This window comes from Mytilus galloprovincialis, chromosome 9, assembly GCF_965363235.1.
Source record: "Mytilus galloprovincialis chromosome 9, xbMytGall1.hap1.1, whole genome shotgun sequence".
Classification (NCBI taxonomy): Eukaryota; Metazoa; Mollusca; class Bivalvia; order Mytilida; family Mytilidae; genus Mytilus; species Mytilus galloprovincialis.
Genome location: NC_134846.1, coordinates 32,754,546 through 32,768,857, shown reverse-complemented (window position 1 = coordinate 32,768,857; position 14,312 = coordinate 32,754,546). Strand labels below are relative to the sequence as shown.

Here is a 14,312-nt window from a genome sequence, read left to right as displayed (position 1 = left end):
ATGGACTATCTGTTTCACAGATGATAGCGAGTATGTTCATAATATTGTAGCTACAATCTTGTCCCCTTTTGTTTACGACTATGACCTACCAAATCTGGCTTTTTACCGTTTTTTTTTGTGTAATAACATGAGTGGATGAAACTATAAGTATAGTTTATTGAACCAAACGGATTCAAAATGAACAGTAACATAGGCAGATTTGTATAAGTTCTTTTTGTTTGTCAATCCCTTTATTTGTATTGTATAATTATATTTAGTGCACTTTAAATTTGAAAATAAAATATTGTTTAAACAAAAAGAACAGTTTTTGCTAAGTTATGATCATCACATTTCTTTCTGTAAAATTTAAACTACAATTGGAAAGTGAAATAATATCTATTTCCAATTACATCAAATGTTCACAAACATGTATGCAAATTAAGTTCAACTCCTAAATGTTAAAATACATGATCATAGTCAGTTGCTATTACAGTTTGACTTCCAATGGCATGATCGTAGGTATGATCTGTAGTTTTTGACTGGTTGTTATTTCCGGATATGTCATAAACACCATCCACTGCATGACTATATAAACTACCTTCATTAGAAAATCTCCGGATTTTGTTCAGTGTATTATATTCTCCTTCAACACAGCAGTAGTCTTCATCACCTTTAATCAAATGATTTTGCTTTTCGAGTTTTATTTGATAATTTGTTTGTTCATTTCTTGGGAGGATACGTTTACCTTTGCTGAAACCAGTTGCCGTTGAATCTAGAATAGCATATGCGCCATTGCTGACACTGGCTGTCAAAGGAAGTTCTATTTGTGGGGTGTCTGCAATGTGGTCCCTTTTTACTTTGCCGGTTATATCATTACCTAACTTAAAGTAGTTGTGTTGTAAGGAAGGCAACATGTTTTTGATGATTGTTCTTTTATCTAATTTATCTTGCGTATGCACTGGGTCTGTTACAGGTTTACTGTGCACGTGGTTTGCTGTCGTATTGCATGTTTGCGGCTCAATATATTCATTTGAAATTCGTGTTGTATTATTCGAATTTGCATTTCCGTATGTATGACATTTATCATAGATATGCAACTCGATGGACGAACTATCTGAGATTGGAACATTCTGATTTCTTTCATACTCGTGTTCACTCATTGATGATTCCTTTATATGGGCTCTTTGTTTTCTGAAATAAAAACAATAAATATGATTATAATACAAATAACATACCGTATTGTCAATCAATGATACATTAAATAAATGTTTATGTACATACAGTTGATTTTATAGGCATGGAAATAGGAAATATTTTCATTCTGTAATAACGAAAATTCATTTGGCGTTAGGTATGCTCAAAGTATATAAACTCATCATAGAAACCAGCATTGAAATTTTGTATATGCGCCAGACGCACGTTTCGTCTACAAAACACTCATCAGTGACGCTCGACCAAAAAAATTCCAAAGGCCAAATAAAGTACGAAGTATATGTTTTAAAAAGACTATCTTTATCCCTTTTTACAATAGTAAAAATTAAATACAATACTGTTTTGAATGAAATGAGATGAGGATACACGTACATTGTGTATTTCAAACGAGTAAGTTTTATTGTGTGTCTTCTTTATGTTGTGATGTTACACTATTTCAGATAAGGACAAAGTTTGGTACCTATTTAAACGTTTAAACTCGCTGCATTTGACCTTCCCTAAGTCATTAATCTTATGTTCAGTAGTTGTCCTGTGCTGATGTGGTTCATAAGTGTTTTTCGTTTCTTGTTTTTCATATAGATTAGACCATTGGTTTTCCCGTTTGAATGGTTTTACACATGTAACTTTATCAATGCCGTATGCACTGTAATTTTTGCATATACTTTTTATGTATTTGTCGTAAAGTGACTTTTTATACCTAATCTGTCATTAACAACCTTATCAGTTTTTGTCATTCCTTTGAATTTGTCTTCATCCTCCATCTGCAAATATTTTCGTCTTTAAAAATAACGTTTACATTTATTTAGATTTTTTTTTTTGTGTTTGCCTTTCTGTTTACATGTATTCTTGTTGCCAACAGAGAAAAATGAAAATCTTTATGCAGAGAACACATTAGGTATCTTTTACACTTAATATGGGAATATACCTTCTTCGCCAGAACAGAAAACTGACAGCTGCTACTATAGATAAGAACACTACAATTGACAATCCAATACCAATACCTACAATGGTTTTAAATTTATATATACTAATTATACCAGTGTTATGACGTCTTTTTGTTTTTCATCTTTTTACTGAATGAAAACTAAATGCTACTTAAGCTAGCTGTTTACCAAAATGTTTTTAATGATTGGAGTGTTTTCAAAAGACAAAATTAGCCGATTAACATAATTAAAAGATAAACACAAAACTATGCTGTTTTTTTTTTGCTCGTTGTTAATAGTTATCAAAGGTACCAGGATTATAATTTAGTACGCCAGACGCGCGTTTCGTCTACATAAGACTCATCAGTGACGCTCATATTAACCTACTTGTAATAAAAGCATTTAAACAATATTTAACATTAAACTTTTTTATTATTATTATTTATAATTATAAGATCTTAGTGAAACGAATCTGCCAGTGACTGTATTATTAGAATAGTATTTCTTTTTTCTCAAATTGTTCCATCACATAAAAATTCGATAATAATGATCATGATTTTTATTACATATTCTAAAATAATTCAAAACTATCTTCACAAAAAACAGTCGTGTGCATAATTTTAGATTGACACTAGTTGAGTATAGCTTATAAAAATAATGTTAATAAACAGATTCCACAAAGGAACGGGAAGTTGTATCTATAATTACGGATCGAAAGTAACTAATTCAATATATCCACACCAATATCTTTTGGTTCCTCTGAAAACTTGATTAGGGCTTGGTAATAAATATACAAAGGATTTACCTATATCAGATCGACTTTGTTCCGGAATTGTTGGTGTATATTCTGTCGTCGATAACATCGGATCTGAAAGAAGGAACAGTATATGTGTGTAACTAAGTTAATACCAACTTCGTTCCATCGATTATTGACGTTGGAGATATTGTAATGACTTTAGAGTTAAAATAAAAATACTGTGGATTAATTTATTTTTGTTGGTGCCAATTTTCGTGAATGAAGGAAAACTTGCATTTTCGTGGATTTTTGATTTCGTGGTTTTGCCAATCTCTGCATATAAAACCTCTGCAAACGAAAATTGGTATCCAACGAATAATAGTAATAATGAATCCAAAGTATGCAATATGGCACAAAACAGTATGTGTCATGTTTATGATGAACTTGTAGGTGCCATTCTTTGTTGAACAGTCGAGATATTGATCATCCTAAACAAATGGCCAGTCAAGTAGTTGTTCCTAACGTTCGGCCTTATCCCTCAATGCCCTTGTTTCAACTTATTGAAAAAGGAATGATTACTGATTCCAAGATCAACTAAAATCGTTTAAGTTGACAAATATAAAAGAAACCTGTTTACCTATATCAAATTGATTTTGTTTCGGAATTTTTTGTGTCTGTTCTGTCGTCGACAACTGGGAACCTGTAAATTATGCTAACTGAATTAATAATTTTAAAAATAAATACGTTGATAGACCACGTTAATCCGTTTTGAAGCTCTACTTATGCATTTTTTTGTTTAAAGTATAGGGAACTATTTTTAGATTAGATATTTTCTAGGGAACTGTAAAACTATTTTTTTTTAGTAAATGTGTTAAAATTATGTTAATAAAATTAACGGTACCAATTTTCTTGCACCAGATGCGCATTTCGACAATACATGTCTCTTCAGTGATGCTCGTGGCCAAAATATTTGAAATCCAAAGCTTATATAAAAGATGAAGAGCTATAATCCAAAAGGTCCAAAAAGTATAGCCAAATCCGTGAAAGGAATCAGAGCTTTGCATGATGGAGATACATTCCTTAATTTAAAATAATTTCTAATATTTTGTAACATCAAATTTTAATAACACAAAAAAATCCGTATTTTCATGCCAGTACCGAAGTACTAGCTACTGGGCTGGTGATACCCTCGGGGACTAATAGTCCACCAGCAGAGGCATCGACCCAGTGGTAGTAATAAAATTAACGGTACCAATTTTCTTGCACCAGATGCGCATTTCGACAATACATGTCTCTTCAGTGATGCTCGTGGCCAAAATATTTGAAATCCAAAGCTTATATAAAAGATGAAGAGCTATAATCCAAAAGGTCCAAAAAGTATAGCCAAATCCGTGAAAGGAATCAGAGCTTTGCATGAGGGAGATACATTCCTTAATTTAAAATAATTTCTAATATTTTGTAACAGCAAATTTTAATAACACAAAAAATCCGTATTTTCATGCCAGTACCGAAGTACTGGCTACTGGGCTGGTGATACCCTCGGGGACTAATAGTCCACCAGCAGAGGCATCGACCCAGTGGTAGTAATAAAATTAACGGTACCAATTTTCTTGCACCAGATGCAAACAGATGTTAACATATTTGGCAAATGTAAGGGAAAGCCACCACTAGGCAGTGAAATAACAATTTCTTAAATGGAAGTATCATTATTAGTTCTAACCATGGCTTTTCTTATGACAAGCGTCTCACGCCGGAATTAGAGACAGCACTAACTAAAAGAATAATCAGTTAACAAATTCCCCTAAAACAGAAGAAGTTAACTGACTTGAAGATCAAAGAAAAAAAAATAACATTCATGTTATTATATGGTGTTGTTGCATCCTATTAATAGACCATGGATCTTGTTTGTGTGTTTTTGTGTATTTGTTTGAAGCAAGCCTATATTTACAAAAGTATACTACTTTTAAAAAGTAATTGCGTTATATAAGAGGTTTTTCATAGACGAATGAGTTTATAATGCAAGTATACTAAGATAAAATGATCATGTTATGTACGATCAGAAATAATTTACTCACACTTTCTATTTATTTTATATACAGATGCTGCCAATATCCCACCACATTTCATTGACGGATGCCCTCTGCACTTCATGCTACAATCTCTTTCTTTTATTTTTGGAAACTGGTTAGAACCGATGTTTGTCCTATTACCACAATAACATCTGTAACGAAACTGCAATATACGTTTTATTAAACAAGCAAAGAGTTAAAATATACTGTAGCATTATAACTAATACCTTTTTACATTGGAAAAGTGTTGGTTCCTCGATATCTATATTCATTTGGCTTTAGTGTAAACCGGTATCGATATGGTCATGAGCTGTCATTTCGGACTATCCTTACGTGAACACAATAATTATATAAAATTAAGTCATATTAAAAAGGGCAACAGAAAAATTGAACACCGTTTAAACATTTATTTGTTTTATAATTTTAGTAATATAATAAGAAGTTACACAGTTCGAAACTTTACATACACATGTATATATGCATATGATATTTCACGAGCTTACGAGTATAACGCAAACACTGCTCGAAATAATATCAATGGTGATCGGAGACTATCTGGTTTTGCACCAGCTTCTTTGTAATTAACCGATAATCTTATGCAGTACTTTAGTGCTTTTAAAATTTGAGTAAACACGTCTTCATGTTGAATATTGTAGCTACTTAGATGTATTCTCGAAATTATACAAATGCACGTGTTAAACACGTACATACAATCCTAGCTCAACGTGTTTTGTATTAAACGTCAATAAATACTCAAAATTTATTTTTAAATACGTATGTTTGCAAACATAGTGTGTACCTCTGTTGCAAAATATCCATAGTTTCCAGGATTGCAGTGGTTGAAGCATATGTTGATGGACATTTCATTATTTTCTGTGTTAAATGGTCCAGCATTCAATAATCTTCTACCAGGACGATCTTTAAAGCATCCAATGTAGTTGTACATCTCTATAAACTGATGAAATATTAGAATGCAAAAATAGAAGAATGTTATCGATACAGTTTTGGATTTGATATTGAACATAGGACAATCTAAAAACATCTTGTCGATAACCATATCATGTGCTTTATTATTGCATTTGCTTCTTAACTTACTTTTATTTCAAAATTCACCCCAAACGAACTTAAATATGGAACTGATGTGACTATTTTTATATGGATTTTACGTGTATTGAGATTCATACGAATCTCACGTGAAAATTTTCACATGAATTGAATGTGAATTTTACATAACAGATTTTATATTTTTCATAATTCAATTAAATTTCAAATGTTATTATATAAAGTTCATGCGACTTTCCCGTGAAAAAAGTGAGTCTTACCTGATATTCACGTAATGAGTTGACAATTCAATTTGACTTGTAAGGTCATGTAAAAAAAATGCTACGATTACTTTTCTTGTTTTTTTTAAAGCAATGAAATGCATATATTGTTATCGGAAAACTATGAAATTAGCGTTTTTTTTTTTCTCTCAATTAACAAAACAAAAACCAATATATAAATATTTTAACTCACTTCTATTGTTTTAGGTCTCCGCTGCGTTACATGCACTAAATTTCAATATACCAAGTCAGATGAACTATGAATATTGTATTACGAAGTTTATTATGAAAACATATCCGTTGCAGTTTCCTTATAAACATGTAAACATCAACCTTATTATCATCATAAATCTTAAAGTTTAGTCAATTCTGATACGCTAAAACACAAACAAAAACAGTTTTCTATTGGAAGTTATCGTAATTTGATTGTTACTCCTAGTATATAAACAAAAACACAGACTAAACATTTTGAATAGGAAAACTATGAATAAAAAAAATATGGTGTAACTGAAAGTTTTTATCCAGTTCAACCTAGCACACTGCAAATCATTATATATTATTTAAATATTTAAATGACGAAGTATACCATTTTCCCTGATATGAGTGATGGCATACAGGAACACTGTAATAAGTACAAAATATGTGCAAGTAAAACAGTTGGCAGCCGACAATGTCTGACACACGTCTCCTAAATATGATATGAAATAACTGAAGAAAGCTATTCAATTTTTATAATTTATTCATGTTCTTTAGTCTTTTTTTTTTTACTTTTTATTTGAGCGTCACTGACGAGTCTTTTGTTGACGACACGTGTATGACGTATACAGTTATAATCCTGTTATCTTTGAAGAGCTTTTATTTTACTTATTTGAGATATGACACATGTTAAACAATTCAAACGAGAAATTTGATATACAGCAACAAACAACTTCCAATGAATAACATACGCCTGACTTAAAGCAGGAACATAATTAATATAACAGGGTAAAACATGTTAGAAAACGCCAACCATTCCTTAACCTTGGACAGTGGTATAACTGTACAACATACGAACTAACTATACAAAATCAGTTTGAAAGGGCTTAACTCATTAGAACGACACCAAGCAGAAAAAAACATCTATCAAACAGATCTAACCTGGCCGGAAATACTTTTTACACTATCCATCACATCGTTCAGATCTGAGAGAACTATTAGTTACATAGTGTGCTAGTGACCTTATACGGTATATATGGGGTCATGAAATTCAATATGGGGTGAGATCAAAGTGACCTTAATACGGTATATATGGGGTGAGAGCGAAGTTCGAATCCCCATATGGAATTTACTGACCCCATATATACCGTATTACGTCACTAGCACACTATGTAACGAATTTATCTTACCGACCATCTTAACGTGTAAAATTTAGACCAGTGACCTATCAAAATGTGCAAGTCTTCAATACAGTTAGCATAAACATGATAAAGAAACTACTCCATTGACCCTACAAAAACAGATGCCAACAATGACAACTTGTTAGATTTAAATGTGTTTTATGAATTTATTTCAATCTTAATCATCAATTTCTTTGTCTGTTGAAACCTTTAAGATTTTTTCTCAGTACTGTTTTTTTTTAAAGCGACGTAACACCACTACTAACCGTGTATGAAATAAGCCCCGCCTCCCTACTACCTTATATGGAATATAAAGGGACGTAACTCCACTACTAACCGTGTATGAAATAAGCCCCGCCTCCATACTAACCTAATATCAAATATACACGGTTTCCACGAGGACGCTTTTAACCAATAACATTCCTAGAAATGTATAGGAGTTAAGATAAAGATTTATACATGATCCCTCACAACAAAAAAGACACAATGTGCATATTTGAGAGAAAAAGTTTATACATGATCCGTCACGACTATAAAGACTCACCGTTCAGATATTAGAGTAATCACAGATATCTGAGCTACAAATGAAGGATATAGACTGTACACATCATCAAACGTTCTTCCTCCGTTCCATCGAATTTCATCCAAGGAACTAACGCAACAGTTTGCATGATTGGAAGAACTCCAATCATTCAATTTGAATATGGACTCGTAACAAGAGAGCTTATATCCCCCACCGGCAGGTTGAGGCATTTAACTTATTTGTAGATCTTACTTTGCTGTCTCAATTTCTCTCTCTCTCTCTCTCTCTTTCTCTGCCATTACACCATACACGTCACAACTTTGCACCATACACCTTACACCTGCTATCTTAACCATCCGAAATTACTCATGTTGCAATCTTATTTCAAGCAAAGCATGCGACTGAAAAATTATTTCTTTATTAAAAAAAGAAAGATTTTTGATCACAATATTCAAAATTAATGTATTAAGTTAAAAATCAGTTCTTATCAATATTTTACATAGTTGTAAACTTTGACAACCACACTTTGATTACACGTTACAGAATCATACCAGTTCACATACAATGTACACCATTTCATCATTCCCCTTAACCATAAATCATAGATCCATACACATACACCTTTTACCATTGCACCATCTGTCACATACAATTATACCATAAACGTTTTGTTGGGAAGTTTACACCATCGAGTGTTCTGATCATTTGCCCTATTTGTAAATCCTACTAAGCTAAACATATTTTCCCCATTTAGACTTATCTACTGATCATACTTTTGCACTACAACTGCATTTGACTCCTTATTTCATTATTATAATCAATGATGGATCAAACTTCAGATGAAATATATACAAATACAAATATTTGTTGCCCTAAGGAAAATTCAGTTTAAGTGTGAGGAGATTCTTAAAAGAGTTAGCGACAACGTTGACAGACAACGACAGCAGGAAACGTGCGTCAACGGATGTCAAGTGGTGGCAAACGCTCGCATGGGATCCTTTGGAATTCGATGAGCCAAAACGAGTATTGCAATTGTAATGATATGGTCACCGCTATTTTTCTAAATTTTTATATATAAATAGTACAAATAAAGTGACAAAACAGAGTGAAATTATATGAATTTACAGTTAAATCAATTTTCGAAACATATATTCACATTATGTTCACCTCTTAATATTTTATTACATTATCATAATCAGCTGCTATTACAGTTTGATTTCCAAAGAAATGATCGTAGGTATGATCTGTAGTTTTTGACTTATTATTATTTCCGGATATGTCATAAACACCATCAACAGCATGACTGTATAAACTGACATGATTCGAAAATCTCCGGATTTTGTTCAGTGTATTATATTCTCCTTCAACACAGCAATAATCTCCTTTACCTTTTATCACATGATTTGTCTTTTCGATTTTTGAATGATCACTATTTTCTTTACTATTAGGGACGCGTTTACCTTTATTGAAGCCGGTTTCCGTTGAATCTAGAGTAGCATATGCGCCGTTGCTTCCACCGGCTGTCAAATCAAGCTCTGTTTGTGATATGTCCGCTATGTTGTTCCCGTCTTCATTGTCGATTTTATCATTATCTAACTTAAAGTAGTTGTGTAACAGGGATGGCAATATGCTTTTAAGGATTGATCTTTTATCTGGTTGATCATGTGCATGCCCGGAGTCTGTTTCGCGTTTATTGTTCACGTGATTTACAGTCGTATTCGACGTTTGGGGTACGATATATCCATTTGAAATTTGTGTTGTATTATTCGAATTTGAATAGCCGTTTGAATGACCATTTTCATAGACATGCATCTCGATGGATGAACTGTCTACGGTGGTTATATTCTGGTTTCTATCATACTCGTGATCAATCATTGACGATTCTTTTATATGAGCTTTTTGTTTTCTAAAACAAAAAAGTAAAATTTTAGGGAGTTTGATTGATTATAACAAAAGGAAGTTTGCAACGTTATTAACAATTCATAGTTGATAGCTTCTAGTTTCATAGGCATGGAAACAGAATATATTTTCATTATTCAAATAGGAATACTTATTTTTCTTTACGTAAAATCAAAGAATTATAATACATAGAACATAAAAACAACATTAATTCAATAAAATGAAGATGAGGATATACTTATAAACGTTTTTGCCATAACTTTGATTCCGTCCTCGTTCGTATGTCTGTAAAAATATTTTTCAATTTATTCTGGCATTCTTGTTGTGTTTGCTTTTCTTTTTACATATACTATTTGTGTGGCGTAAGAACAATGAAATACTACATAGAACACAATAATAATCATTAATCGTACTTATCAACAGAGTAAATTAGAATTTATTGTACCTTCTTTTCCATAACAAACAACTGATAACTGCAACTATGATTAGGAGCAACACAATGGTTATTCCAACACCAATGCCTACAACGGAATACATTAATATAAATTATAAATTATCAAAATTGGAATTAATTTTTAAGAGACTACTAGTAAAAGTAATGTATTTGAAACGGTTCTAACCAATTGTATACCTATTATCACACATCAAATATTGAAATTTTCTTACTTGTAACTACATATGTTTAGACAATTTAAAGCAATTGTACAAAATGCATGCGTATGGAGTATTTTCAAGGAGTCAATTATTGATTTAATCCAAATCATGAAAATGTGTTTTAACGCATGAAACTTCTGTAGAGGAAGATAAATTGAACATTCATTGTGTTCTTATCAAATTGATTAAAGTAAATCAAATCGTCAAAAAAAGGAATTTAGTTGATATCAAAAATAGTAATTTAAACCTAGAAAAGAATTGAAGAAAATAAAAAAATAGGGTGTGCATGTACCTATATTAGACGTTCTCTGCTTGTGACGTGTTGGTGTATGAGTTGTTGTCGAAACCTTGTGACCTAGAATGAAAATAATGTATTATCATTGTGACCGAATTCCAGAAAAAAAGTATTCTTAAAAGATATCAAAATACCTTCAGAATAAAAATTAACATATATATATATCGAAGTAAACTAGATTTAAAGGAGAAACATTTCTGGTGAGGCTTTGTGCACTCGTGAACGGTCCAAACATCGATAGGTCTATAAGAAAGCAGTTAAGTTGTTAGTATCCGCGTACTCGCTTTTATCATTATCTTCTCCTGTTTTGTCTCAAATAATTATAAACCCTAGATCTTTGAAAAGTCTAGCATTGCATTAGTTTACAGGAAAAGATAAGATTTAAAAAAAATAGATAGGACAATGAACCTTTTTTAATCACAACATCAGTTCCATGATAATATTTTTATTTGCATAGTTGACCTTAGAAGTCTTAATGATGATGGGAAAAGAAAGCGTTAATTAAAACATAAAAATGAACATGAGAGCTAGAGACATGTGATACGGTACACTTCAGACAGCTTGATTATTCGTTGTGAAAACTTTTAATTGTTTTAAATTTAATACAAATTAGAACAACAACTATTGTCAGCATTACCACAACTCGTATTAATACACCATTACACTTAATGAAACTGCAAATGTTATGTTTTCAACGTTAAATGTGTTGCCTATAACAACCAATAAAAGACAAAGAATGTAAAGTAATAGTCTAATGGTATAGGAAACAGTAAATTCAGTATAAGATCTCCGAACATGACACCACCTAAATACATTTCATGTGCCGAAAGATTTAAATTTGTTAAATCAGTTTTTTTTATTCAAAGAGAACATTATGGTTTGTGTATTTTTTCGGCATTGCTTGTTTGATCCGATGAAAGATACAGACCATTGTTAGTCTTTTTAACTTTTAGTTTCTTGTGTACAATTTGGGGTTTAGGATGGTGTTCATTATCACTGAACCAGTATATATTTGTTTAGGGGCCAGCTGAAGGACGCCTCCGGGTGCGAGAATTTCTCGTTGCATTGAAGACCTGTTGGTGACCTTCTGCTGTTGTCTGCTCTATGGTCGGGTTGTTGTCTCTTTGGCACATTCCCCATTTCCATTCTCAATTTTATTATCATGATATAAAACGTATATTTGCATAAAAAATATCGCCAGAAAATTCATGGCGTTAAATACATACAATTCTGAACAGAAAGTAACTTGTTAATAACGGCATAATATTTTTTTTTAATGTTAAAGGAGCAATAAGTTTACTCACCATTTCTAATTATGTTATACACAGAAGCTCTCCAAGTGCCACCACATGTTTCATTTACATGCCCTGTGCATGCCATATTGCAATTACCTTTTTCAGGTTTTCTAGGATACTTCTCAGAAGTGAGACTTTTCCCATTACCACAAAAACACTGGTTTCTGTACTGTAATTACATGTATATACACAATGTTATAAAAGGTAAGAGGGTTAGTACAGGTGCATGTATATATACTGCATGCTATACATTGAGTTGTTATATCCTTTCACAGTTCTAGTTGTATTATCCATTTGACGCTTTCACTGTTGTATATTGTTGCTATTAAGTTGGATGAATTCCTTAATAAAAGGAAGTGCACGTGGATAAGTATTTAGATAACAAATAAAACCTTTGAACTTATGTTTCGAAATTAAAATTATTTTTTTACAATAATGAATATTGAAGAAAAAATAAGTATTTTGGCAAAATTGATCCTACCTCTGTTGCAAAATAGTCATATTGTTTTGAATTGCAGTGATTAAAGCAGATTTCTGTGGACATTTTATTATTTCTCCCTGTATATGGTCCATCATGCAAGAGTCTTTTATTTCGATCTTCAAAGCATCCAATGTACGTGTACATTTTAAGGAAATGCTGAAATGATAAAAATATTAAATACTGCAATGAGTTTTGATTTGATATTGAACATAGGGAACGGTGTAGATATCTTGTCGATAAAAACAAAGTGTGCAGAGATAGTACATTTGCCCTAAACTCAATTAAGGTTACCAAGAACTGACATCTAAATAGGAATTTCATTTTGTGTGCTAATTACTAGTATTAATCAATTTGCCTATACATTGAAACTAAAATGAAATTAAAAGAAATAAGCGGTTTTTTTTTCTCAAATATCATAGAGTAGACATTATACATTATAATATGACAGTCTACTTACGTATGTTGTGTAGTTTCTCCGATGCTTTAAATGCAATAAATTAAAAAACTAAGGTAAATGAACTATTTATATTGTTAATGTATTACGATTTTTGTTTTCAAAAATATCCGTTGTAGTTTCCTTATAAACATGTAAACATCAACCATATTATCATCATAAATTTTAAACTAAGGTCACTTCCGATACGTTAAAAAACACAAACATTTTGTTTTTATTTGTAATGTTATCGTAATTTAATTATTATTAAAACTATATAAAGAAAAACACTATTACTGTTTTTAGAAAACGAGGATTTTAAAAATGGTATAGCAGTAATTAGTATTCATCTGTAACAAGCATACTGCAAATAACTATATGATATCTAAGTGACGAAGTAAAACATTGCCCTCTGCGATTCATCATTTGAACAAAAGTATACGTGACACATTGAGGGGAAGCTGAAATAACTGCGGAATAATTAACATATATGTGCATATGTAATGCTGACAATAACAGATGCATGTCAAGCAACATAAGTAAAGATGATATGAAATTAAGAAGACATGTCTTCAACTTTGTAATCGATGTGACTTATTATCGTTTTGATTCGAGTGTAACTGATGAGTCTCTTTTAGACGACACGCGCGTTTGTCGTACACAGTTATGAGCCTGGTATTTGTTATAAGTCATATTTCTCATAAATGACAACAATTGTTGCATGATGAGTTACAGTCACTTTCATGAGCAAGTGCGCAAAATATAATGCAAGTTCACATAATTGAAAGCTGCTGCTGAATGCAACACTATATATGCGATTTATTCATTATATAAATAAAATAACAAATAAAACATTACATGATGCTAAATGCTTGTAAATAAGACTTGAAGTATGGCAAAGTAAAAGTGATAAAATCATCCTGCAGTTAATTTACATTGAATTTACATTCAAATGGGGATTATTTTTTCCTGTTGAGTGATATGATTGTTTAACTGTGTTCATTACCCTGCCGTAAAATCTTATGACACACAAATGCATCTGTAATAATCAAGGAGATGTGGTATGATTGCAAAATAAGACAACTACCAAATTCAAATGAAATGGATGTGAGCAA

The 14,312-nt window shown here is 31.6% G+C and overlaps 2 protein-coding genes across 4 annotated transcripts; both read right to left on the bottom strand.

The window, feature by feature from the left end:
- Nucleotides 1-356: 356 nt before the first annotated feature.
- On the bottom strand, nt 357-6,603 carry LOC143044837 (uncharacterized). Of its 3 annotated transcripts, none has more exons than XM_076217028.1 (7): nt 6,435-6,603; nt 5,719-5,867; nt 4,926-5,082; nt 3,488-3,550; nt 2,920-2,982; nt 2,117-2,192; nt 357-1,170 (listed from the first exon to the last, which is right to left on the bottom strand). In XM_076217028.1, exons 2-7 carry the CDS (start codon nt 5,863-5,865, stop codon nt 438-440), a joined length of 1,239 nt encoding a protein of 412 aa, XP_076073143.1. In that variant the 5' UTR covers nt 5,866-5,867; nt 6,435-6,603; the 3' UTR covers nt 357-437. The 3 variants fall into 3 exon arrangements, with proteins under 3 accessions (XP_076073143.1, XP_076073142.1, XP_076073144.1); XM_076217027.1 differs by having other exon boundaries at nt 5,719-5,874; nt 6,435-6,532; XM_076217029.1 differs by lacking the exon at nt 3,488-3,550 and having other exon boundaries at nt 5,719-5,874; nt 6,435-6,532.
- A 2,566-nt stretch (nt 6,604-9,169) lies between these two features.
- LOC143044836 (uncharacterized) lies at nt 9,170-13,342 on the bottom strand. The gene is made up of 6 exons (XM_076217026.1): nt 13,222-13,342; nt 12,765-12,920; nt 12,293-12,452; nt 10,986-11,048; nt 10,485-10,560; nt 9,170-10,046 (listed from the first exon to the last, which is right to left on the bottom strand). The coding sequence occupies exons 2-6, from the start codon at nt 12,906-12,908 to the stop codon at nt 9,311-9,313; spliced, it is 1,179 nt and encodes a 392-aa protein (XP_076073141.1). The 5' UTR covers nt 12,909-12,920; nt 13,222-13,342; the 3' UTR covers nt 9,170-9,310.
- Nucleotides 13,343-14,312: the final 970 nt, after the last annotated feature.

Coding starts and splice junctions, on each gene's coding strand:
- LOC143044837 (XM_076217028.1), bottom strand. CDS start 5,865: ATGTACAACTACATTGGATGCTTTAAAGATCGTCCTGGTAGAAGATTA. Junction 3,551..4,925: donor ATATAAAATAAATAGAAAGT/GTGAGTAAATTA, acceptor CATAATTTACAG/GTTCCCAGTTGTCGACGACA. Junction 2,193..2,919: donor ACAAAGTCGATCTGATATAG/GTAAATCCTTTG, acceptor AAACCATTGTAG/GTATTGGTATTGGATTGTCA.
- LOC143044836 (XM_076217026.1), bottom strand. CDS start 12,908: ATGTACACGTACATTGGATGCTTTGAAGATCGAAATAAAAGACTCTTG. Junction 11,049..12,292: donor GTATAACATAATTAGAAATG/GTGAGTAAACTT, acceptor TTTTCATTCTAG/GTCACAAGGTTTCGACAACA. Junction 10,047..10,484: donor TGTTTGTTATGGAAAAGAAG/GTACAATAAATT, acceptor TTTTTGTTTTAG/AAAACAAAAAGCTCATATAA.